Raw genomic sequence first — 25065 nt, 5'->3', positions numbered from 1 at the left:
ATTCGGCTAAAGGCATTCTTCCCTGCTTTGTAGCATCCTGGATTGTTATCGATTGCCTCACACCCACATATCTTGTTTTCCTAATTTGATTTCTGTATTTGCGTCACTGCCAGGGACACACAGACTAGACCAGTCAGGTTCACTTCCTGTTTCTCAGAACTGTTTTATATTTGGTCTCCGTGCACTAGCTGGTGAAACATTATCAAACTGATCCTCTTGGAAAGAAATCTGCGCTTTCCGTGAAAACAAATTATCCCAATTAAATTCTGATTCCCATGAAAAACGTCATCATTTGAGGGATAAATTAGACTGCCAGTCGCCATTTGAGAAAACCATTCTTGAAATGTAAAGGCTAGAAAAAAGCCATCATCTTTATTTCTTTTACCCAGGATCCTCATTCCTCAGCATTAGAACTAAAACAAACTCAAGTAGAGAGTAGATTTAAGTACGATATTTCTAAAAAATGAAGCTCAAAAAAATACACGTTGAAGCTGAGGAAATCATTTAGACTAAATAAAGCATGGAACTGAATGGAATCCAGGCCCCAGGAGCACAAATAAGCTTAGGTTAGCATTGAGGTGCTCAGAGAACAGAGCGTGATTACAGGGCTACCCTACAAATAGGAACCCATTACTTTATGTACTAATCATCTTTTTTTTTTTTTTTTTTTTACCAATTCCACCTGGACAAGACAGCCTTGCTTTCTTTTTAAGATCCTTTTTTTTTTTTTTATGACAAGAATACCACAAAGACAATATCATAAAAATAAGTGCTATGTAAATAGTTAGGTGGGTTCTGATGTAAATAATATGTTTAGATAGAAAATAAAAGGGTGCAGGGAGGAAAGATCAGGCGACTGAAAGGAAATTTGCTTCTACTTGTCCCGTCCACTGGATGACCTTGGGCAAGCCATTATAGGTCTCCTCGCCAGTTTCCTCAGAGAAGCTTAATGAGGGTGCTGGACTTAAAGATCTCTGAGCTTCCTTCCATTTATAAAGTTCTGTGATTACATTGAAAATACTACATAAAAAGTTCAATTTTAGCTGGATTTTTGCAATGTTAAATTTTAACACTGAAACTTGAACGCCTTACCTGTAGAGACCTTGCGGTAATGATAACGGGAAGCAATTTGCTGTTGATACATGATTTTTTAGTGCCAGTTGCCAGACCATCAAAATAAAATCAACCTTACTCCCAATGTACTTACTCTCTGCTTCCTTGGTGGTGTTGTAGAAGCAACAGGGTAAGAGGTAGAAAGGATATAAAAGTGTATAGAAAGATCTTTTGGTCATTTTAGATTTAGTTGACCCAAGAACTTTGATGAACAAAACTGTGGAATGATGAGGGAAGAGCTCTACAAGAAAAAAATAATCAATTGAATCCTTGTGGAGCTAATAATCAATTTGTCTATATATTAATTAGTGATAGGCAAACGTACATCTAGCACAGATTTGCAAATTTCACAGATTGAAGATGTTAAGAAGTAGCATGAAAAAATGTGAGATTTGTGCCACAGAGAAAAGAGCTGACTGTGAAACCCAACTCTAACACTTTATTCGTTTGTTAGTAGGTGCCTGCTATCTACCAGGCATGTGCTGGGTACTGGTAATATAAAGGTGAGTAAGACAACCTGCTATAAAGGACCTTATAGGATAACAAGGAGACAGATGAGTACGCGGTTGATCACACAAAAGTGAGATGATATCAATAGGGAGCTTATGAGAGGGGTACCTAACCCTGACTGAGTTTTAGTTAGAGACCCTCACCAGAGAAGATGAGCTTGAAAGTGAGTCTGGAAGGATAAGTAGAAGTAACCCAGACAAGTGGCCAAGTTAAAGAAAAATTTATTCCCAGCAAGGAAAGTCGTTTGTGTAAAGTCCTGGTAAAAAGTTGTGCCCAGAGAGCTGAAGGTGAAAGACGGTGCCCAGCAAGTAGGAGATTCTCAGTAAATGCATTGTATAAATGCATGGCAAAAGTTCTAAAGGACATACCCAGAAATATCAGCAAGATCTTGTATTGGGAAAGGTCTTTTATGCCTTCCTAAAAGGTTTCAACTTCTCCTAAGGCCAATGGAGAGCCACCGATGAATTTTAAGGAGCATCGTGAGGTGATCAAATGTCCATTTTTAGAAAGAGGTTCACTCCTGTTTAGAGAATTTATCAGTGTGATTAACACTGTGAGCAGGGATACTAGTTCGAAGGCTGTTTTAGTACTATCAGGAAAAAATTATGGATATCTAAATGTAGACAGCAAGAATGGAAATGGAGAAAAGGGAAGGATTCAAGAAATATTAAAGACAGACTCAACTGAATTTTATTATTGATTGTATCTGCAAGATAAAGGAAAAGAGATTTATGGCTTAGGTAGGTAAACAGGAGCATCGTGGTACCAGCTGCTAAGATTGGGACTTCAAGAAGAACAGTAGGTTGAGGAGGTAAGGTAAGTAGTTTGATTTTAATAGTGTTGAGTTTGGAAGGTCCATGAGGATATCCATGAGGATAAGTGAGGCTGTCTATAAGTAATTTAACAGGATGATCTAGAACTCGAGAGAGACATCTATGCTGAGGATATCAGAATAAGTGATGGCTCATGGAAGTAGATGGAATCCCCAAGAGAAAAGATATAGAGTAAAAGGAGAAGAGGACCTACTCTGGAACCTATTTAAATGCCAGTTTTTTAAAGTTGAGGCAAAGAAAAAGTGAGGACACAAGGCTACAAGGGGAGAATACCCATAGAGGTCAGGAGGACCAGAAACAAGTCATTTCAGAAAAGCCAAGAGAGGAAATGTCAACAGTATTAAATGCTAGAGAAAGGTCAAGAAAAATGAGGACTTGGATTTCAGAACAAGGAAGTCATTGTGTTTGGCAAGAAGGAGTTTATCAGGATAATGGGAATAGGAGCAGATTGCATTGGATTGAGGAGTGGATGGGAGTAGAGGAAGTAAACTGAAGTAATTGTTTTGGATAAGAAAGATGACGGGCAAGTAGGGAAGGAAAATTAAGGTATTAGGAAAAGAGTAAAATCGTGGTCTATGAAGTGAAGGCTGCATAAGGAAATAATACAGTAATATGCAATTCTTCATTCTTTCAGCCTTCTTCTTCAAACAAATGTCATCACTGTGCACCAGTTCCTCAAGCCAAAAAGCATGTAGCTATTCGTGGTTCTCTTTTCCTCCGTTCTCATGTGCAATCGTGAAGAATTCGGGTCAACTCTACCTCCAAATCATTTCCAAAATCTGTCTATCTCCACTGATACCACCTAATACAAATATCTCGTGGTCGCCAATAATAGTGTTCTAACTGGTTTTCCTGCTTCTAGTCTTATCCATATTCTTCACAGCTAATGTGACATAAGTCATATTATGTTGCTTCTCTTCTTAGAACCCTTCCATGTCTTCTGATTGTACTTGGAATAGAATCCAGATCCCTTAGCTGGCCTTGAAGCCATGTTGGCTTTACCTCTTCAATCTCATCTCCCACTGTTCTCCTCTGACTTCAGTCACAAGGACCTTTTGTCCACTGCTCAAGCGTATTGGGTTTGCTCTTTTTTTTTTTTTTTTTTATTGGAGTTCAATTTGCCAACATATAGCATATCATCCAATGTTGGGTTTGCTCTTATTTTAAAGTTCTCAGCTCACATATTTCCTTTTCCAGGAACACTCTTTTGGTCATTCCAATCTGTTTAAATGTCACCTCCTCAAAGAGGCCCTTCCTGACCACCCTGACCGCAGGGTCCTTCTCTGTCCACCTTCCCAATCACCCTATGTATTTTTTTCTTAGAAACAAAACTTTATTACTACTTAAGGTTTTTTTTTTTTTTCTTTGCTTATGGCTGATAACCCCTTTGAAATGGAAAGCCCATGAGGATTCTTGGCATATCACAGACACTTAAAAATGTTCATTGGGTGTTTCAAAAAGAAAAAGAGAAGATCAATAATTATTAGAAATTAAAGGCATCAAGGATCAGAGGCTCATGTGATTGAGGAATGATCCACCAGTGATGATGGTTTACTATGCTTTTAAGATTCTAGAAGTGGACAACTTACTAGCCGTGTGACCCTGGACATTCACATTCTCTGAGCTTCACTGTGTGGTTTACAATAACACATGCTTCTCAGGGCTGTTAGTAAAATTAAAGGAAATAATACAGGTATACATACAAGACAGTCTTGTCAAGCTATTTTGAGGAAGTCAGACTTTCTGCAAATCAATTCATAATCTCTATATATGAGCTCTTCTTGTGGGTTCCCCTAATGGAGTTAATTCAGTGCTCACTTATTATTAGAAAAAATATTGGCTATGGGTGTCTGGTGCCTCATTTGGTTAAGCATCTAACTCTTGATTTCAGCTTAGGTCATGATCTCAGGGTTGTGAGATAGAGCCCCCAGTTGGGCTCTGCACTGGGCATGGAGCCTGCTTAAGATTCTCTGTCTCCTTCTCCCTCTGTCCACCCTCCTCCCTCACTTAAAAATAAAAATTGGCAGGATCCCTGGGTGGCTTGGTGGTTTGGCGCCTGCCTTTGGCCCAGGGCGTGACCCTGGAGTCCCGGGATCGAGTCCCACGTCGGGCTCCTTGCATGGAGCCTGCTTCTCCCTCTGCCTCTGTCTCTCTCTCTCTCATGAATAAATAAACAAAATCTTTTAAAAAATAATAAAAAATAAAAAAAATAAAATTGGTTAGAATGTGGCTTTTAAAAAATGCTAGGATACCTGAAAGAACGTGGAAATTAGATTATTTAAGAAGAAATCAAACCACTCCTATAAATCAATAAGAAAAATATCAAAACCCTTGGAAAATTGAGTAAAGGGATAACAAATACAGTACAGTCAAGGAATCTTTAAAATCTGTAAAAATGCTTTCCCTTTCCCTTAACAAGAGATATGCAAATTATATGTGCAATGAGGTGTATTTTTTACCATGTTGACACAAATCAAAAAGTTTAGTAGTACACTTGGACAGGCTGGGAAGCAGGCACTTTTTTACATTGTCGGTAGGAATAAAAGTTGGTACAACCTCTGTGGAGAGCAACCTGGCAATATTTATCCAATTTTTAAGTGTACAAAACCTTTGACCTACCAATTCCATTCTTCTATATTTGTCCAATAGATTTATTCACACCTATCTTGAAGAATAACTCTTGTGGATCTTCACTGAAGTGTTAAATACAGTAGTTAAAGACTGAAAGCGGCTAAAATGTCCATCAATTAAGTGGTTAAATAAATCATGGTACATTATATGAGTAAGTGGTAGGCAGCTGTTAAAAATTGTGAGGTAGTTCTAGGTAGACTGATGTGAAAAGATCTTTATGATACATTATTAAATTAAAAAATCAAATTGAAGAACAACATCTATTTTGTTAGCATTGTGGGGGTTTTTTAGACTTTTTTTTTTTTGCCTGAAAGATGTTATCTATGAGAAGATAAAATAAAGCAGAGCAAGAGCAGATGTGGAGAGACCAGTTGGGAATATATATTATTTCAGATACATGTGAGATGATGGTTTCCTGGACTACAGTGGTAGCATGCAGAGGAGGAAAAGTGACCAGAGTCAAGAATTATTTTAAAGAACTTGATGATTGAATAGAAATGGTGGATTGTGGAGAAGGTAGTGTCATGATTGACTCAAGAGTCTTCGTAAGATCTGATGCATGAGCAGAGGTGTCAGTTACCAAGATGGAGAATCTTGGGATGGTAACAGAATTGTAGGGGAAAAAGAAAGTTCTGTGTGAGTAGAGATGTCTACTACAGACTTGTGATATGGGTCCAGAGCTCAGAAGAGTGCTGGGAATGGATTTATAAATTTGGGAGAAGATTGCTTAAGAATGGTAGATAGAATTAAAAAAAAAAAAAAAAGGCAGACTCAGAACTAAATTCTGATCATTTAGAGATTAATAGAAAGAAAGAGCTGGTAATAGAGATTGAGAATCAGAAATCAGAAAAATAAAGCCAGGAGATTATGGGACCAAAGAAACCAAAAGAAGAATATGTTAGGGAGAATCAATTCACATTAGATGCTGTTAAAAGGTCCAGGAAGATCACCATAACTTGTTTCTCTCATAAATCCTTGTCCTGTGCCTCATGCATAATAAATGATCAATAAACTTTTGTTAAATTGGAAAGAGAGGTGAAAAGACAGAGACAGGCAGAAAAAGAGGCAGAGGTACAGAGAGATAATAGAATGTATCCTTAGATCTCAAAAAAAAATAAAATAAAATAAAGGGGGATCCCTGGGTGGCGCAGCGGTTTGGCGCCTGCCTTTGGCCCAGAGCACGATCCTGGAGACCCGGGATCGAATCCCATGTCGGGCTCCCAGTGCATGGAGCCTGCTTCTCCCTCTAACTATGTCTCTGCCTCTGTGTGTGTGTGTGTGTGTGTGTGTGTGTGTGACTATCATAAATAAATAAAAGTTTAAAAAAAAGAAAAGAAAAGAAACCAAAGACATAGTTCCCTGAATTTTGTCGCAAACCAAACTTGATCTCAGGAAAAATAAGAAAGTTCTTCTCCCCTTGGTTTGGCTCTTAACCCATCACATTGATTGAGCTCTCACAGTACCATATTGTTGTGATGTTATGTGCTTCCCAAAAACTTTTTGATAGGTAATATTCACCTGTGTCTGGTCATTCTGAGTCATTTTTGTCTTTATTTAGGTCCTGGGTGATGACAAAAAGAGCAATTTGCTTTTCCTCGTCTATCTGACTCCATCTTACCACCTTGAATCAGTTGATGGAGTCTGGAGAATCCTTTTCGGTGCCACTTCTGTAATACACTGTAACCACTCACAAGGATGCCCAGCCCCAGTTTCCCACCAAAGAGAAAGATGACTTTTAGCAGGAAGAGCTGTATCACCTCTTCTAGAAACCACCAGCTTCTCAGTCTGTTATTGTTTCCACAGAAAGGTGCTACTGCTCTCAGGAGAGAATGTAGAGAATATTGAAGGAGAAAAGGTTTTGACTTTGTCCTGAAAACATGGAAACCTTCTACCTAGCAAAAAAGATGTCATGGCTTTTCAATTCTGTGTCCTGGAATTAAAAACTAAAGTAATAGATGCAGTTTAAACAATACTTAAAATGTTTTGACATCCTGTATTATTTAGTTAAACCAGAGTTTGGCAAACTTTTTCTGTAAAGGGCCAGATGGGAAATATTTTTAGGCCATACAGTCTCTTTCCCAACTACTCACCCCTGCCATTGTAGTGTAAAAGTTGTCATAGGTGATATGTAAATGAATGAGCATGGCTGGGTTTCAATTAAACTTTATTTATGAATCCTGAGGTTTGAATTTCATGTAATTTTCACATATTTTCAAAATGCCATTCTTTTTTTTTTATCTTTCTCAGCTACTTAAAAATGTGAAAACCATTCTTAGCTCACAGGCCATATAAAAACAAGGGATATGCTGGATTTGACTTATGGATAGTAGTTTAGCATCCTCTGATTAAGACAAATATGAAGATCATGTCATGAGAGAGATTTTCAGATTCAGGACTTCTGAAGAAAATAATGTTTTATATGTACTCCTTTATTTTAACTACTCAAGTTTATTTGAACATACAAACACATTTGCCTACATCTGACTTATTTGGGAATAACATATGTCTTCTTAGTTCAGTATTGATTTAAGACTTTGCTGCTTCTCTTCCTTGTAATGAATGAATGTGCATGAATGCAGTATTTTTATGAAGCAAACTGAAGAATTCTTGTTACTTGACTATAAATACCCAAACCAAGAGAGGACACAGTAATTCTTTTTTTTTAATATTTTATTTATTTATTCATGAGAGAGATAGAGAGAGAGGCAGAGACACAGGCTGAGAGAGAAGAAGGCTCCATGCAAGGAGCCTGATGTGGGACTCGATCCCAGGACTTCAGGATCACGCCCCGGGCTGAAGGCAGGCGCTCAGCTGCTGAGCCACCCAGGCGTCCCCAGACACAGCAATTCTAATCACATTTTTAAACTGCATTAATTCATTCAGTAAGTACTTGCTAATGATCTGCTTCTTACATAGTGCAGTACTGAATGTTACAGAATTTGAGATAAAAGAAGATAGAAGATAGATGAATAGGTAGATACTTAGGTAGATGAAAAATCTAGTGGCTGATAGGTGTCGATGAAGGTTGTTTGGATGTATCACAATATAAATGAAGTCAATGTAGTCACTTTAGCAACACATTGACAGGTCATTAGACAAAACTAAGTTTAAATCCAAGCTCTTTTGTATCCAAGATGTGTGACCTTGGGCTGATTACATAAACCCTATAAGCCTCAGTTTCCTCTTTTTAAAATGGGGACAATAATACCTACCTCTCAAGGATGTTGTGAGAATTAAATAAGATAGTGTAAGGTAAATCAGCTAGTGTGGTATCTGGCACATGGTAAATAATCAGTAAGTGGTGGCTATGGCTGTATTATGCCAATATGAAGCTGTGTAATTTGTTCAAAAGAAGCACGCAATCAAAGGCAAAGCAGAGGAGCCTTGTGACTTAAGAACTTATGAGCACAAATAGAAACCCACAAACCCGAGGGTTAATGCCTGGTAGAGAAGATTTGGGTGAAAATAAAAGCAGAAGTGACATTGTCACTGGAGCATACAGGAAAGCAGCTGGCCAGTTGTCTTTGCCTTCCCTAGTGACCAGCTGCTGGATGGTCTAAGGAGCTGCACCTATCTGTCTAGCTCCATGACCTCTCCGACACTTAAACACCATTCTGACTGGGAACAGAGTGGATCGTCAGTATCAGCCCCTGCATCTTGCTTCCTTCCAGTCTGGTCAGCTGTGAGCCTCAGACGCCTATAGATCCCTCCCAATCACTCCTATGTTTGTTCATTTCTGGGCTTCCACCTTGACCTCCACACTTTTAGTCTCTGGTCATTCTGCCTTGCATCTCAGTCTTCCTATAGATTTGGGACCCCCTACTGAACCCTGATCTTCTTTACCATGACTCTGATATTTGTTTAGAGGATCTCTGACCAATCCTCTTCCCTAGAGGGCTGTATTCTGCTGCCCAACACCCCTGCTTGCAATCGCCTTAAACTATGGTACACATTGGCCTTACCCTTCATGCTGGACTGCCTAGTATTAATAGCTTCTTGAACTTTACCTTGGTAAGAGACACCAGCCTTGAAGAGCCTAGCTGCCCTAATGCAAGCCAGCTTCTGTATTCACAGCCCATACTCTAGGGAGGAGTACTCACCCCAGTCTTGGCGTATGCTCTCTCTCCACTGGCCATGTGTTGTCAGGCCTTGTGATCCTGTTATGGCAACATTAATAATGCTTTCCCAATACAAATGACACAATTATTGGCATAGGGGCATGATATAGGGGTAATGAAAAACTTCAACATCCCCTGACAAGCTCATTCTGCTGAAAAGAGCATCAAATAAAGTTGGCACAACTTAAATCCAAACGAATTGCTTATTGAAGAGGTACTATTCTATGCTTAATTCTCACCAGCTAAGAAGAATGTGTTGGTGAAGTAAAAGTGACATGCAACTGAAAATAAGTGGCCACAACATGTTTGAACTTATAATAGCCAGAGAAGGCAATTCTGCACTTGCTAACCTGACACAAAGAAGACTTGAGCAAGTTAAGAAAAAAGATGGACATGAGGCTCTGTCTGGCCAGGAACTGGGAAAGAAAGCGAAAGAGGAGTACAATGACTTAAAATTTAAATTTTTATAAAACCAGGGCACCTGGGTGGCTCAGTCAGTTGAGCATCTGACTCTTATTTACGGCTCAGGTCATGATCACAGGGTTGTGACATTGAGCCCTCTGTCTGGCTCTGTGCTCAGCTTGGAGTCTGCTCCAGATTCTCTCTCCCTCTGCCCCTCCCCCAGCTCCCACACACTCTCTCTCTCCCTTAATAAATAAATAAATAAAATCTTTGAATTTTTATAAAACCAATGATTTTGATGAAGAAGAGGGTGCATCTAAAAAAGATCAGGGTGGCTCCTCAAGAAGTATTCTGATAAGCTCATACTTTTAAGGAAATGTGCAAAAGGCAGGAGGAGGGCCTTGTTCATAGGAAGGGCTCAGGCCTGTGAAAATAATGCAAGAGGGCTAATGTCCAGAGACAATGAGGGGCTGCAAAAAGTACTGAAGATAATTAATGGGGTTTTGTTTGTTTTTTGCTTATGTTTATAGTAAGAACAACAATGAAGGTAGTGCTGCTGAACAGGGCAGACCATGTAATACAAATAGATTAAAAACACAATCATTCCACTACAGTATTTCCTAGATTATAAGGTACAAACCTTTTCCCCTCACATTTTTAATATTTCCAGAATCAGAATGTATCTTCACTATATATACTTAATGTGGTAATGTTTTGGAGGAGAGTCTAAAAACAGTAATTAAACAGCATCATACAATAAATTGATCTTAGGATAGATTTTTTTTATTTTTTAAAGATTTTTATTTATTTATTCATGAGAGACACAGAGAGAGAGGCAGAGACACAGGCAGAGGGAGAAGCAGACTCCATGCAGGGAGCCTGATGCGGTACTCAACCCCAGGACCCTGGGATCACGCCCCAAGCTAAAGGCAGATGCTTAACCGCTGAGCCACCCAGACGTCCCTATTTTTTCTTTTTTTTTTTTTTTTTTTAAAGATTTTATTTATTTATTCATGATAGTCACACAGAGAGAGAGAGAGGCAGAGACACAGGCAGAGGGAGAAGCAGGCTCCATGCACCGGGAGCCCGACGTGGGATTCGATCCCGAGTCTCCAGGATCGCGCCCTGGGCCAAAGGCAGGCGCCAAACCGCTGCGCCACCCAGGGATCCCTCTTTTTAAATAAAGATTTAAAATCATGTGTGTGAGCAGGAGAGGGGTCCCAGGAGAGGGAGAGAATCTCAAGCACACTGCCCACTAAGCAGAAAGCCCAGCAGGAGGCTCGATCCCACAACCCGGAGATCATGACCTAAGCCCAAAGCAAGAGTTGGATGCTGAGCCACACAGGAACCCCTGTAAAAGAATTTTTTTTAATGGCATTTTATTCACTTAGCTCTGCTGGTATCAATCACACTCAGCAGATGAGGGGTCCACTTTGTGTCCTAGAAGGGGCAGTGCCAGTGGCCACCAAAGAGGTAGGAGAGATCAGAAAGCAGTTTGGAAGCCACATCCAGAAGTGGGAGGGGAGCAGAGGAGGAGAAGGGTTGATAAGCACTAATGAATAATAGAAGAGTCAAAAATATTAGAGATGGGACTGAGACAAGAGAGGGAAACTGTGGTCAAAACGTCTAAGAAGAAATAGAGACATTGCTGGCCCACAGAAGCTAAGTCACTGTACAAGCACATCACAAGAGGGAAAAGGGATGATGTCTTAGCTCGAGCTGCCATAATAAATACCATAGACTGGCTGACTTAAAAGGGACTTATTTTTCACAGTTCTGGAGGCTAAGAAGTCCAAGATCAAGGCACCAGCAGATCTGGTGTCTGGTGAGAGGCCATTCATTCCCTAGTTTACAGATAATCACCTTCTTGTGTACAGTAATCACTTTTTTGCTACACACAGAAAGAGAGATCATCTCTTTTGTGTCTTTTCTTATAAGACCACTAATCCCATTCATGAGGTCCAATGGATGATGGCTTGCCCTGGGCAGAACACTTTGAACTATGCCTGACTCATAATATATGGGCACTACTATGTCTTGCTGCTTCTGAATCACTACCGCGATCAACTTAAAGCCTGTGTGCTCCAGGGTCCAACTTAGAAGATGTTTAGATTAAAATATAGAGGGACACCTGGGTGGCTCAGCGGTTGAGCGTCTGTCTGCCTTCGGCTCAGGACGTGATCCCAGGATCTGGGATCGGGTCCCACATCGGGCTCCCTGCAGGGAGCCTGCTTCTCCCTCTGCCTATGTCTCTGTGTCTCTCATGAATAAATAAATAAATCTTTAAAAAAAATAAAATAAAATAAAGATCTGCACTCACGAACTAGGAAAAGACTTTGGAAAGTGATATAAGCAAAACCTTGAATTAAAAAAAAAAAAAGACAGATAAGGAATGGTCCAAATAAATAATCAGATAACAAAGTAGCCAAAAGACAGAGATTTTACCAGAATAATTTAAGGGGGAGTAGGGGATATTATCTATTTCCACTGGGTCTATGAACCCATATTAAGAAAGAATTTCAGAGAACCTATAGACCATTTGGTGGGAAGGAAATTTTTCCTACCATGTATGATTAGACCTTTAGAAACCATGATGCACCCAGAAGGTCCCTATGCAGCTTGAATGTAAAGAGTTTAGCACCTGGGCAAGGGATAATATCTTTTCATGATTTTTAACTCTTATTTCTACCATGTTAATAGTAGATAATATACATGAGTTTTTAAGTGGCAGAATTTCTCATTTCCTATTAAAAACAATCTTGATACTCAAAAATATAGTCCTTATCTTACTTGTCTTCTCAAATGCACCCCTCTTTCCCAGCTGCTGCTTCCTTTGGGATATCCATGTCGTCCCAGGAAAGTTGACTCCACCTTTATTTCCAGGAGATAGGACATGGGTTCCAGATTAAGCCAATCAATGAATTTCATTTTCTTTGTCCCAGTGACTACTTCAGGTAGGGGCATGTGAACTAAGTCAGTCCAATGAAAAAGAATATCAAGGACTTTTGCTAGAAGTGCCAGAACAAAAGTAATTTGCTTCAGGAGGTAAACACAGGAGCTTTTAACCCTGGGAGGTCTTGGCCACAATCTTGGGACCACAAGAGGAGAGTCTATTAAGAATGGAGCTATCACCAGGGATTAAAGCAAACAAATGAAAATGGAACCTTCAGGTACTCTCTACATTGTGTTAGCCGCCTGGGAAACATGACCCTGAAGCCTTTGAACTTTTCACTTATGGGAGCCAATAAATCACATTTTTTGTTTAAACCAATTTGAGGGATCCCTGGGTGGCGCAGAGGTTTAGCGCCTGCCTTTGGCCCAGGGCGCGATTCTGGAGACCCGGGATCAAATCCCACATCGGGCTCCCAGTACATGGAGCCTGCTTCTCCCTCTGCCTATGTCTCTGCCTCTCTCTCTCTCTCTCTCTCTCTGTGTGTGTGTGTGTGACTATCATAAATAAATAAAAATTAAAAAAAATAAATAAATAAACCAATTTGAGTTAAATTTTCTATTTCTTGAAACCAAAGCATTCCTTTTGATTCAAAAGAATGAATACACATGGCTAAGACAGAATGGAATACATTTCAGATAGGTTAAAGAGTTAAATTTGAAAAATGGCTCACACAAGAAAAGTTATGTGTTGAAAAGATGAAAGTGGTGTAAACATTTTTTTAAAGATTGTATTTATTTATTTGAGATAGAAAGAAAGAGAGAAAGCATGAGTAGAGGGAGGGGCATAGGAAAAGAGAGAAGCAGGCTTCCTGCTGAGCAAGGAGCTCGGCTGAATTTCAATTCCAGGACCCTGGGATCAAGACCTGAGCCAAAGGCAGATGCTTAACCGACTGAGCCACCCAGGTGCCCCAAGCATTTCTTGACCTTTACATTGTAAAAGCCCTCATGAGAAAAGAAGTAAAAGATTTATAAAAGAAAACCATTTTCTAAACCATGGTTTATAAAAGAAAAACATTTATAGATTTGACTACTTAAAACTTCTTAATTTATGGAGATCAAACAGTACTACAAGCAAAATAGATAAATGAGAGATTCTAGAACTTTTGCAACTATATATAACAAAATATATAAATATATATGACAAAGAACAGTGTACTTATATAAAAACATCTCACAAACTTATAAGAATAAAACATCTCAAAAGAATAGGTAAAGAACATGAGAAGGCAGGAAAATAAAGGAATTCAATTGGTCAATTAAAATAAACTGATCAAGTCTTACAGATTAGGGACCCAGATCAAGGTAAGACCAAATGGTTTTGTGTCCAGCAAATTATCAAGAACTTTAAAATGATATCTTGGCTGGCTAAAGATGCAGAGAAATAAACAAAATCATCATACAATATTGGGCATGGAAATTGGTTCAAGCATTAGACAGCAATTTGGCATTGTGTATAAAAAACCCTAACGTATGCAAACAATTTAACACAGTCATTTCATTTCAGAATTTTAAATATTTAATACTTTCTTTACCTGGAGGTTCCTAAGTGGTAATAATAATGCTACCACTTAATATTTGCAAGATTCTATGCAAAAGTACTTTCCATCTATTATCTCAGTCCATCTTCTCCAACACCCAGAAACACAATCACTACTATCATCCCCATTTTACAGATAAGGAAACCAAGGCTCAATATGGTAAATGAATGTGCTTCTGATCAGATGACAAGTAAGTAGTGGAGCTGGGATTCGGTCATAGAACATCTGGTTGCAGAGCCCTCATGCTTCACAATTATACTAAAGTATTCTTTTGGCCCTTGGCTCATATTCTGCTCAACTTATTTTTTCTTTTAAAAGGAAGGTGTATTAATCTTGAGTCACTACTTAAAAGGCATCCTTCTGCTGAGAATACAAAGCTGAGAAAATGGAAGAGAAAGAAGGCAAGAAAGCCATAATTTATTGAGCCCTTATGATATATTAGGGACTGTGCTTGAAGCCACAGGACCACTTTGCTTGAAGCCACAGGACCACTTTGCAATGGAGTTATGATTAGCCCTATTTTCACTAATAAGTTGAGACAGAGAGATCATGACATTACCAAGGTCACTGAGCTATGTAGCAAAACCAGAATTCCAATTTACATCTGCCTGACTTCTAAGCCCTTGCTCTTTTTACAACTGGCTAATAAAAAACAAATGTAAAAACACAGTATTTAGTGGGGGGGGGGGAATAAACTTCTGCAATTGGCTTTAAAAAGTGAATTGTATAAGTAAGAATTGGGAGACCTATTTTATTAACATATCAGGTCCAAAAATATCTCAGTATTTGGGTTGATTGTGAAGTACCATGAGTGAGTAGTGGGACTACCAGAACACTCCTACCGTCTCAGAGAGCATGAACAGAAAAGCTATGTCCTGGAAAGGGGCAAGAATGTTCCAACTGGTTTGCACACTGCTTATACCAGATAAGGAAAGTTGAGATGAATTCTGAGTGCCACATTTTAAAAGGACAGACAGCAATGGATGTCCAGAGGAGAGCAGCTAGCTGGTAACAAAATATATACACACATCTATACAAGTAAACATATGTGAAGATTGGATTATTTCACAAAAGTTCAATGAGAAGATCCAAGAGGTAGCTGAAAACCACCCTCAATTAGCTAAAGGGCAGCTATATGGAAGAAATCCTTCTTAATATTGTTTATGACGCCAGAGGACAGGGAGCTGTGGTTGGAAGCAGGCAGACTTGGGCCAATTAATGAAGAATCAAAGCATGACCATATCTTGCCTATCTTTTTAGACACTATAATGCCAAGCTCAGTCCTTTAAACATAGCAGGCACTCTGCATATATGTGTTGAACTGAATTGAATGTTTGATTGCTGCTCAAGAAGTTTGTTTTGTGGGGGTTGTGATGTGTGAGCAAAAACTAGCTGGGAACCTGTTGTAATGAAAACTCCCATTTTGTAATAAAGAGAAATTCTTACACCTTGTCCCACTCTCACAGCCATTACCTGCTTCCCTCCCAGCAGGACTTCAAAGAGGAGTCTTCACTCCACCCACTCCAATCTGACTTCTAACTCTCTAGAATATGTGCTCATCAGATCTAATCATCAAACGTAATCCTTGCACTCATCCTATACCAGGTCATTTCCTCCCGGAAGGGCTCTTCTCCCTTTACTTTCAGATCTCTGCTGTGCATTCTCATGCTACCTTTCTGTTCCTCCTCTGCCTCCTCCCCTGGCTCTTCCTCCCCTGGCAACTGCCTGGACACTTTTTCTTTCAGCACTCTTCTCCCCGTGTTCTTTCCCAGGATATCCCATTCATTCTGAGGACATAGCTACCAGTGGGCACTGACTTCTGAACCTGTACACTCTGTCCAAACCTGTCTCCTGATCTGCAGCCCTGTCTCATTTGCCACTGGTATCCTACAATCACTGCAAACTTAATATGCTACTCATCATCCCCACCACACTGGCTCTCTTTTCCCCATTTAGCTTAATGTCATCACACATCAACCTTGGCCTCTCTCCCCTGCTCCCAAACTCCTATCTAATCAATAACCATGTCCTCAATGCTACTTCTAAATCTCCCTTGGATTTGTCACTACTTTTCATCCCACTGCTGCTATGGTGATTCAGACCTTAATCCCTTCCTTAGACTATTACAGGGGCCTTCTAATTGGCTTTCCAGGCACCAGGCTCCCCTTATTGTAGCGCAGCCTTCATCTTGCCAGCTAAAGTTTTATTTATTTTTTTAATATGAATCTCTCCCCTATTTAAGAGCCTCTGATAATTATTGTCTTTAGTATAAAGTCCAAATTCCCCACCTAAATCAAGGTTCTTTTTGATACGGCTACAACCCACCTTGCCATAGTCATTTTCAGCTCACACCAGACTTCCCTCTTTTTTCTGAACACAGTTTGCCTTTTCACAACTTTGTACCCCTTTTCATCCTATTCTCATTAGCAAAATGCCCCTCCTCTTTCCTTGGCCAAGCTATCTCCTCCTTCAGTGCCCAACCCAAACTTCAGCATCTCTAAAAAAACGATCCTTTTTAGTCTCTAAGGCAGACATCAGAGCAAGAGATATGGCATTTAAAGCAATGGTCTGGAGGTGCCTGGCTGGCTCACTTGGTGGAGCATGTGACTCTTGATCTTGGTGTTATGAGTTCAAGCCCCATGTTGGGTATGGAGATTACTTAAAAATAAAATCTTTTAAAAATAAATAAACAAAATAAAGCAATGGACTGGGTGGGTAATTGTAGAGAGGCAAGCCCAAGGGGGCTTCCAGCATTCAGAAATCAGGAAGGACCCAGCAAAAGAGAATGAGAAGGAGTACATGATGAAGTAGGAGGAAAGTCAGTATGGTATGATGGAAGCCAAGTAAAGAAAATGTTTCAACAAGAAGGGAGTGATCATCAGTGCCAAGAAGCTGCTGAGAGGACAGTAAGGTAGGATAATTGATCCTCAGATCAGGCATCCTAGAGGTCATTGTGATCCTCTTGTGTGTGTTTTCAGTGAAGTAATGGGGGAACAAAAGGCTGATTGAACTGGCTTCAAGAGATAGAAATGAGGAATTAGACGTTTGTTGAATGGATAAAGTATTGGATGAATGAAGAAATGATGTCTTAGAGAGGATTCCATAATTGGTCAGGAACCAAAATAGATGAGTTATTTTGAACTCTTAGAGTCTCTGAAAAGTTTCCAAATAGAAACAAGGATGCAATATCATGATGCAAAGCTTTTATTAAGTGACAAGGGAATTCAGAGTAGGATTAACCAAGGAGTATGGTTATTTAGGAAAGAACTCTATGTGAGTTCTGTAGTGATCCCATTTCATCTACTGCTGACCCAGTTCATAAAGATCTTCATGCAGGACTTCTCAGAGCCTTCCGAGAAGAGCTCTCCCTGCCAGCACTTGGGTATAGCATATTCAGAGACTTTCCAAACACCTCTTGCTAGTGTGTGGAGTTGCTATAAGAAGCCCACAAGGCCAGCTCTCATTCCTTAGGAGGCTGAGAAGTACCACATCTGAATGATTAGATAGAGGTGAAAAGGAAAAACCTGACCCATCCATCATAGTGCATTTGAAAATGCTATGTTTAGATATGTTTCTATATAAAATTTTTATATTGAAACAATAATGGAGATGGGTTAAGTGATCACCTATATTTGAGGAAGACTTAGGCTATTCTTACCTGCCACCCCCCTGAAGTATAATAGTAATGAAATATGGAAAATACAGACTTTGGGTAGGCCAGACCCAAACTTTGATTTTGTGATGTTTCTCAAATAGTCAGTGTCTTAAAAGGCACTTTGGTACAGATCCCATGTAGAATGTGTTTTTACTTACATGACTGAGGGCAAATAACCCAGGGACCACCTATTTCCTTTTATGGAATTGTCCATGGTGAAGTCCAGGGCTTGGATTGTGGAATAGAACCTGCCATATAATATTCGAAGAAAAAAAAAAGAATATTCGAAGAACCTGCTGTCTTACCATGTTTCCCGTAGTTCTTCAAATGCATGCTCTTGTTTGTCTGTGTCTTTTCCCATTGCTGTGCTATGTGGAGTACCCCAATCCCTTTTTCCTGACATGCTAAGATCTGGGAGCACCTTTCTAGGAGGCCTTCCTCATCCTCTCAGACACAAACCAATTCCCTCTCTGTGCTCCCCAAACCATTTTCATGTGTCATTTCATCTCCACAGCTACTGCACTGAACTACAGTTGTTTACTCCTCTAGCTGTTTACCCTCACTGGGCTGTGAGTTTCCTGAAGTCAGTGATTTTGTCTCCTTCCTATTTTTATCCTTTGCATCTAGAATAGTGCTTGTACATTTTGGGCACACAGTCACTGTTTTGAATGGATGTATGAATGCTTGAGAGTATTTATGAATGAATGAGTGAATGAATACACGAAAAGAGCAGAAAAAATGTTATCCCCCCAAAAGGAAGCTAATAAAAGCATAAAAGTGCCAGTGTACTTTACATATATGCCCAATTTGGGCATGTAAGGGTACTTTTCAAGTCCGGCTGAGATGACAAGAACATTACAACATAATGCATATGAAGAAGAGATATTACAATTGACTAGTAATATGTGTAGCACAAGTTGATGAAAACTGTGCTGATTGAAAGCAGAGTTGTGAAGCAAAATTGATTGTTTTTGATCTAGTTTGAGAGAGATTTGATCTGTAGGACACACGAACATTTTAATGTTTGTTATTTCTTTTAAGCAAGATATTTTTCATCTTAAAACATAAGGGTAAGGTACACCTTAATAAACATGTTTATCTAAAGCATGGCTTTGTTGTAAAACAAGAAAGGAAAGAAAGGAGAGAGGGAGGGAGAGACAGAGGGGAGGAAGGAGGAAGAAAAGAAGGAAGGAAGGAAGGAAGGAAGGAAGGAAGGAAGGAAGGAAGGAAGGAAGGAAGGAAGGAAGGAAAAGGAAGGAAGGAAGGAAGGAAGGAAGGAAGGAAGGAAGGAAGGAAGGAAGGAAGGAAGGAAGGAAGGAAGGAAGGAAGGAAGAAAAAATAAACTTCTAAGATGAAAGCTACCTGTTACATTGAACTAGTCATTTTATCCCAACATGCCTTGGCTCCTTTCATGCATACTTTGTAAAATGATAATAACCCTTACTAGTATTTACATTATAGAAGTGTTGTTACTGTAAATTAGATAGTATAAAACGGGTTATGATGTCTTCTCTGAAAGACATGCACCCGTACACAAATGAGGTATTATTATTTAGTTCTTCCTTTTCAATCTCATTAAATGAGAATTAGATGAAAACTCAGCTTTAAGCAATATTCAGTGGGTAAATGATTATTGACTCAAGTGAAATGAAAAAAAAATCTTCAGCTGAAAACTCAGTGTAGCCAGTCTGTGCGCCAGGCAAAAATATCATATTTATCTGTGATGTTCATCACTGCTTTTTATCACCTCTCTGTGCTGTAATTACAAACTGAAGACAGTTAAGGCTTTCCAGTCAGTCATCATGAGCATTTTTGAGCCTATGGATGTCCTGGACTGATTACAATTTAGAAGCAATGCTTCAACTAATCAAGCCCTGGGGCTGGTTTTGTTATTGATGAGGGCTTGAGCAAATCTGGTCAGGCCTTTGCTTCCACTCCTGGTTCTTTGGTTCAGGGACAGCTATTAACCACAACATTTCAGATTAGTGACTGCTGACACTTCTGTGCGCCCCATCAGCACCGCCCAGGCCGGAGCCTTTCTAGCTTCCTCTTGCCATACAGGGTTACAATGGCAGGAGTGGGGTTGTGAAATAAGATTTAGGGAATTGCTGTGAATGTCCAGAACTTCAGTTCCTGGCGTGAAAAACTCAAAGAACACACTGGGAAAGTTAGGGATAATAGAGCCAGCGGGACAGACTTGCACAGCGTAACTGTGCCCAGGCTCTGTGTGTGGGTAAGAGCTTCAGCCCATCTCCAGGTCTTGGTCCTTGCTCCTGGACTGCCTCCTGCTCCTCCCCTCACGTCCAAACCCCTCACAGCGTTCATCCATTATGTATTGGCTCACCTTCACTCCCTCCGACCAACCTTCAGCATTGTTTACTGAGGTGGTCATCTGTTTTCCGCCTGACCCATTTATTCTGGCTTCTGGATTTTGTTCTCAGAGAGGCCCCCTGCTTAGATAGCTGTCTGGCCAGCTGTGGGGCCAGCTGCCTGCTCCAGACTCCAAGGTGACCAAAATTCTCTCCTCTCCTTCTAGCCGGTTTCAATACACAAGCATGGCAATGAGTGGATGATAATGGTAATGTGATAAGTGTACCTGACCAGATTTTTACCTATCTGGCTGCTCAGAGAGGCCAGTGACATCATGCACCACAGTGGGCCTGGAGTTTAGGAGGACAGTGCGGGCCCACAAGGCCTGGCAAAGGATCGGGCACAGAGGAAGAGCTGGGTGCAGAGCAGAGAAGGCAGGCTTGGTTTCCTCCAGAGTTTTAGGCACATCTGGCATGGGTGGTGGAACCACACACAGTCCCACACACAGGCCATGCCTATCAGCAAGAGTGTTGCTGTGTAGCCAGCTGAGCTCCAGGAGGCTCCAGGTGATGAGGAAGCCTTTGTGGTGGCCCTCTTTCCTTACTTATGGGAAGAAAATCGAGGGATTACATCTTCCATTTTTAAGGTAAACTTTCTGAAACTGTTGTGTAGACCCTGTGCACTGGCTCCATTTATTTCTCAATTCATGTGACCCGGCTTCTGCCTCCTGGCCAACTGCTCAAGTATCTCCTCGGCACTCACCCCATGGCTGCCTCGCAGCCTTTTTCGTGATCTCCTGACAGCATTTGCCTTTGTTAACTATGACCCACTTGTTGAAACATGTTTTTCCTTTGTCCTCTGTGATATCTCACATTCTTGTTTCCTGCCTCTCCCTCTGATTACACCTTCTTACTCTTTTTTATTTTCTTAAGGAAACTTTTTTCTGCCCATCCTTTAAGGTCAGTGTTTCTCTTGAGTGCTCTTGGGCCTTTTCTCTTCCCTGATGTCACACAGGGCATCTCGTTCATCAGTGAGGTTCATGTACTGTATCCTGAGACATCTAGCTCACACTACCTGCTGCTACCCTGCCACTGTTCTCCAGGCATCACAAACCAAACATGGTCTGGTCTGAACTCCCCCTTCTCCTCCCCAGCTCCTCTATTTTGCATTTCTATTTCACTGTCCTAGTGACTAACATCACCGTTCACCCAGGTGCTCAAGCCAAACATCTGAGCAGTGGTCTTGACTTCCCCTTCAAGACTCTTAGCATTCAAGCGATCACACATTTTAGTAGGTTCCACCTCCTCTATGACGGAGCTTATATGGCTCTGAATAATTTGGTCCCACTTACCTTTCCAGTCTTATCTCTGACTGCTCTGTGTCAGCTATGTTGAACAAATTTTTGGTGCTCAGACCCTCAGCATGCACAGTCATCTCTGTCATCCTCCAAAATGTGCATCCATTGCACCCTCCACCTGAAACAGACTGGCCTCATTTCTTTCTCTCTCTCTCTCTCTCTTTTAAAGATTTTATTTATTAGAGAGAGAGAGAGAGCACATAAGTGAGGGGGAAGGGCAGAGGGAGAGGGAGAAGTAGACTCCCGTCGAAGCAGGGAGCCCGACATGGGGCTCAATTCCAGGACCCTGGGACATGACTGGAGCTGTAGGCAGATGCTTACCTGACTGAGCCACCAGCAAGGTACCACTCCATTCCTCTTTTTTCTATAATTATTATTTTTTAAGACTTTATTTATTTGACAGAGAGTGAAGAGAGCACAAGCAGGGGGAGCAGAAGAGGAAGAGGGAGAAGCAGGCTCCCATTGAGCAGGGAGCCTGATGCAGGGCTGGATTGCAGGACTCTGAGTTCATGACCTGAGACAAAGGAAGACACTTAAGCAACTGAGCCACCCAGGCACCCCTCCATGTCTTTTTTTTTTAATTTTTAAAAAAGATTTTATTTATTTATTCATGAGAGACACAGTGAGAGAGGCAGAGACACAGATAGAAGGAGAAGCAGGCTCCATGCAGGGAGCCCAATGCAGGACTCGATCCTGGGACCCCAGGACCATGCCCTGAGCCAAAGGCAGATGCTCAACTGCTGAGCCACCCAGGGATCCCACCGATAATATAAATTTTGACTCAGAAGATGCAATTAGGATTTTACTAAACAAGACATATCAAGTCCCTCTAATATCAAAAGGAATTGAAGATTATCTAAAACTCTTTAGAAGAATTTATCAACATTAGAATCATGAGCAGAGAGCAGTTAATAGACGTAGATTTCACATCTGTCCCTTGTGGGCTTCTTTTCCAGAAATCAGTATCCAGATTCTCTGAGCCATGTTTTGGGATCACCCAAGCATTCCATCCTCCTGAATTTTCATAAATTACTGGATTCCTGACACACTCCATACTTAAGAAGATGGGGATCAGAATAAGGTAAGTGTTAGCTTCTCTGTTTTTCAAATCCTTGATTCTCCTCTCTGGAGTCTTTGTCAAGATGTGTGACTGGCTTTCATTCTAGTCTCGATGGCCTAACAATGTTTGAATAGCCTATGCAGATGAAGAAATGTTGTGAAGTCTCTTGAGGAATTATGTCCTTTCAAATTTTCTTTTTTGTTTCAAGACTATTTACACTCATCATATTGTGCTATTAATTTTTTCTTAATGTGACTCCACATAGACCAAAGTCGGCCTTGAAAAATCAACCTGCTCCCTACTCTGGGGCATCTTTTGATCCGGATGCATACTGAGAATGCAGGACATGAGCAATGCAATTAAACTTCAAAAACAACAATATGGCTAACATAATTTGTTATGGATTACCCCCATTCCATCCTACTGTCAACCTTCCTTAGTCTCATACCTGCTTTAGTTTTTCATTAAAATAATTAGTATTATTTAGTGTTATTTATTTTCTTATTTATTATCTATCTCATCTATTAGAATGTAAGCTTGACGAGGGCAGGGATTTTGTTTTATTCATCACATATTGAGCACATGGAATAGTAACTGATACATGGTAGGCACTCAATGAATATGTGTTGATTGATTGAATGATGTCTTTTTAAAAAATTTCTTAAAAGGCTGATGCATACCCAGATCTCTAGAGATCTAATGCAGGTCTGGTTAGCAGCCCTGTCCCCCTTAACACTTTTATTGATGACTAAGATAATAACATTGATAGCATGATAAACAGTTTTACAGATGACACACCAACTAGAAAGGATAATAAATGAGCTGGATAATACAATCAGGATCTCCCCCTGCCCCCTGCCTGAATCCTAACAAAATGTAATAATGAATCACATCTAACAATATAAAGTTTAATAGGGATAGATGTAAGTACTCAAAGATCCAAAATTCAATTGTACAAGTACAGATTGGGGGCGAGATGACTTACAATTGCTTACGTAGGAAGATTTAGCATCTCCTGTAGATTGTTAGTAGATGATGAGTCAACACAGTGTGATGTAACTTCAAAAAAAATCAATCTTTTTCTATATTAATAGAAATACAGTGTTTAAGTTGAGAAGTAGTTCTCTAGTACTCACTTGTGATCAGGCCACATTTCTTCCGTGTTATGAATCCTGATCTTCAGCCTGTAAGAAAGACATTGATAAATAGAAGATTATTCAAGAAGAGTAAAAAGAATAAGGGATCTTGGAAATAGTGTCATATAAAAAATGAAGAATTTAAGATTGTGTGGGGGTGATGATGGGGGTGATAACTAGCAAATGCAGCTAATTTCTAAAGTTAGAGGGCCTATCCTGCAGAGGAGAGATATTTCTCCTGAGTAATCCCAAATGGCAGATGGAGGACCCATGAGTGGATGATGTATGTAAGCATGTATATTTCAACCCACTAGAATTTATCAATAGTTAGACTTGCCCACCAACCAAGTAGATAACTGTTTGTAGTAAGTTCCCTGACCCTGTTGGTATTCAAGCAGAATCTAGGCATTTCTTCCCCATTTGCTGGATATACTTGTGATGGAAGTTCAAACACCAGGGTGAGGGATGGGGTTCATCACAAGAGCAAACACATATAGAATGCCTACTATATGACAGGTACCATAATATGTGATTAATGTGGATTGTTACGTTTAATACTCATATCAATCCTATTAGTTCCATCTTACAGGTGAGAAGAGTGAGGCTCACAGGGGTTAAGCAACTTGCCCAGGGTCTTATACCTTGTACAAAGCAGAGCAAGGATTTGAACTTAAGCAGTCGCATCTCTGACCCTAATTATTACTCTATAAAGGACTCCAACTTCTAGAAAACCATTCTTTCCCATCCTGACATTCTATCATTATAATAAAGTAACCAAACCAAGGAGGTTATTACCTCAAGTAGTAAATGATTCTCTAGTAAATAGTTTCTTTCAGTAGTATGCAGAAACTAAATTCTCCTGGGCATTTGCCACTTGTGGTGCACCATATGGAGCCCAGCATAGGACCTGGTGCACAAAAAGGTGCTCACTAATTATTTTTTAAGCAAAGAGAATGAGTGAATGCAACTACACAAGATTGGCTACATTTGAAATGACAAAATCTCAATATATTGTGCCCGAGGAGAAAGAAGAGAATTTCTGGGTGGTCGACTGAGGACACTTGGCAAAAAGTAGTAATCCATCATTTCTAGCAAAGGCCTTGAGAATTCCTGATCGGTTTGGACAATATTCATTTCAACAAATATTTATTGAGTGCCTGTCCTGTGCTAGGTGTGTCCAACATGCTGAGGGTCCAGAGGTGAATCAGAGGATGTACTGTTAATGGGGGAAATGGACAGGTAAGCAACTTCTTACAATGCAATGTGACAAGTGCTGTCTCAGGAATATGTGTGTATGTGTGTTTCTTGACGATTACAGAGACACAGAACTAATTCTACTTGGTTGAAAGAGTTGCCGGATACTTGATACATCTTAAAAATGACTGCCACATACTTATAGGAGTTTATTTGGTCTTCATAAAGACCACGTGAGTCATGATCCCTTTACGTA

General features: G+C 40.2%; 1 protein-coding gene across 2 annotated transcripts in view; it reads left to right on the top strand.

Moving 5' to 3' along the window:
• The window catches only part of MKLN1 (muskelin 1), a 328108-nt gene that overhangs the window by 1329 nt on the left and 301714 nt on the right, over positions 1-25065 (top strand). Inside the window, exons 2-4 of one of the 2 annotated variants that reach the window (XM_038556487.1) lie at positions 1568-1616; positions 22376-22500; positions 24787-24854. In XM_038556487.1, the coding sequence (XP_038412415.1) occupies positions 24838-24854 (17 nt within the window). In that variant the 5' untranslated portion in view covers positions 1568-1616; positions 22376-22500; positions 24787-24837. The remainder of the gene's footprint in view (positions 1-1567; positions 1617-22375; positions 22501-24786; positions 24855-25065) is intronic. The other variant, XM_038556486.1, reaches the window with a different exon arrangement.

The sequence above is a fragment of the Canis lupus genome, chromosome 14 (genome assembly GCF_011100685.1).
Source record: "Canis lupus familiaris isolate Mischka breed German Shepherd chromosome 14, alternate assembly UU_Cfam_GSD_1.0, whole genome shotgun sequence".
Classification (NCBI taxonomy): domain Eukaryota; kingdom Metazoa; phylum Chordata; class Mammalia; order Carnivora; family Canidae; genus Canis; species Canis lupus.
This window is presented reverse-complemented; position numbering and strand designations above follow the sequence as displayed.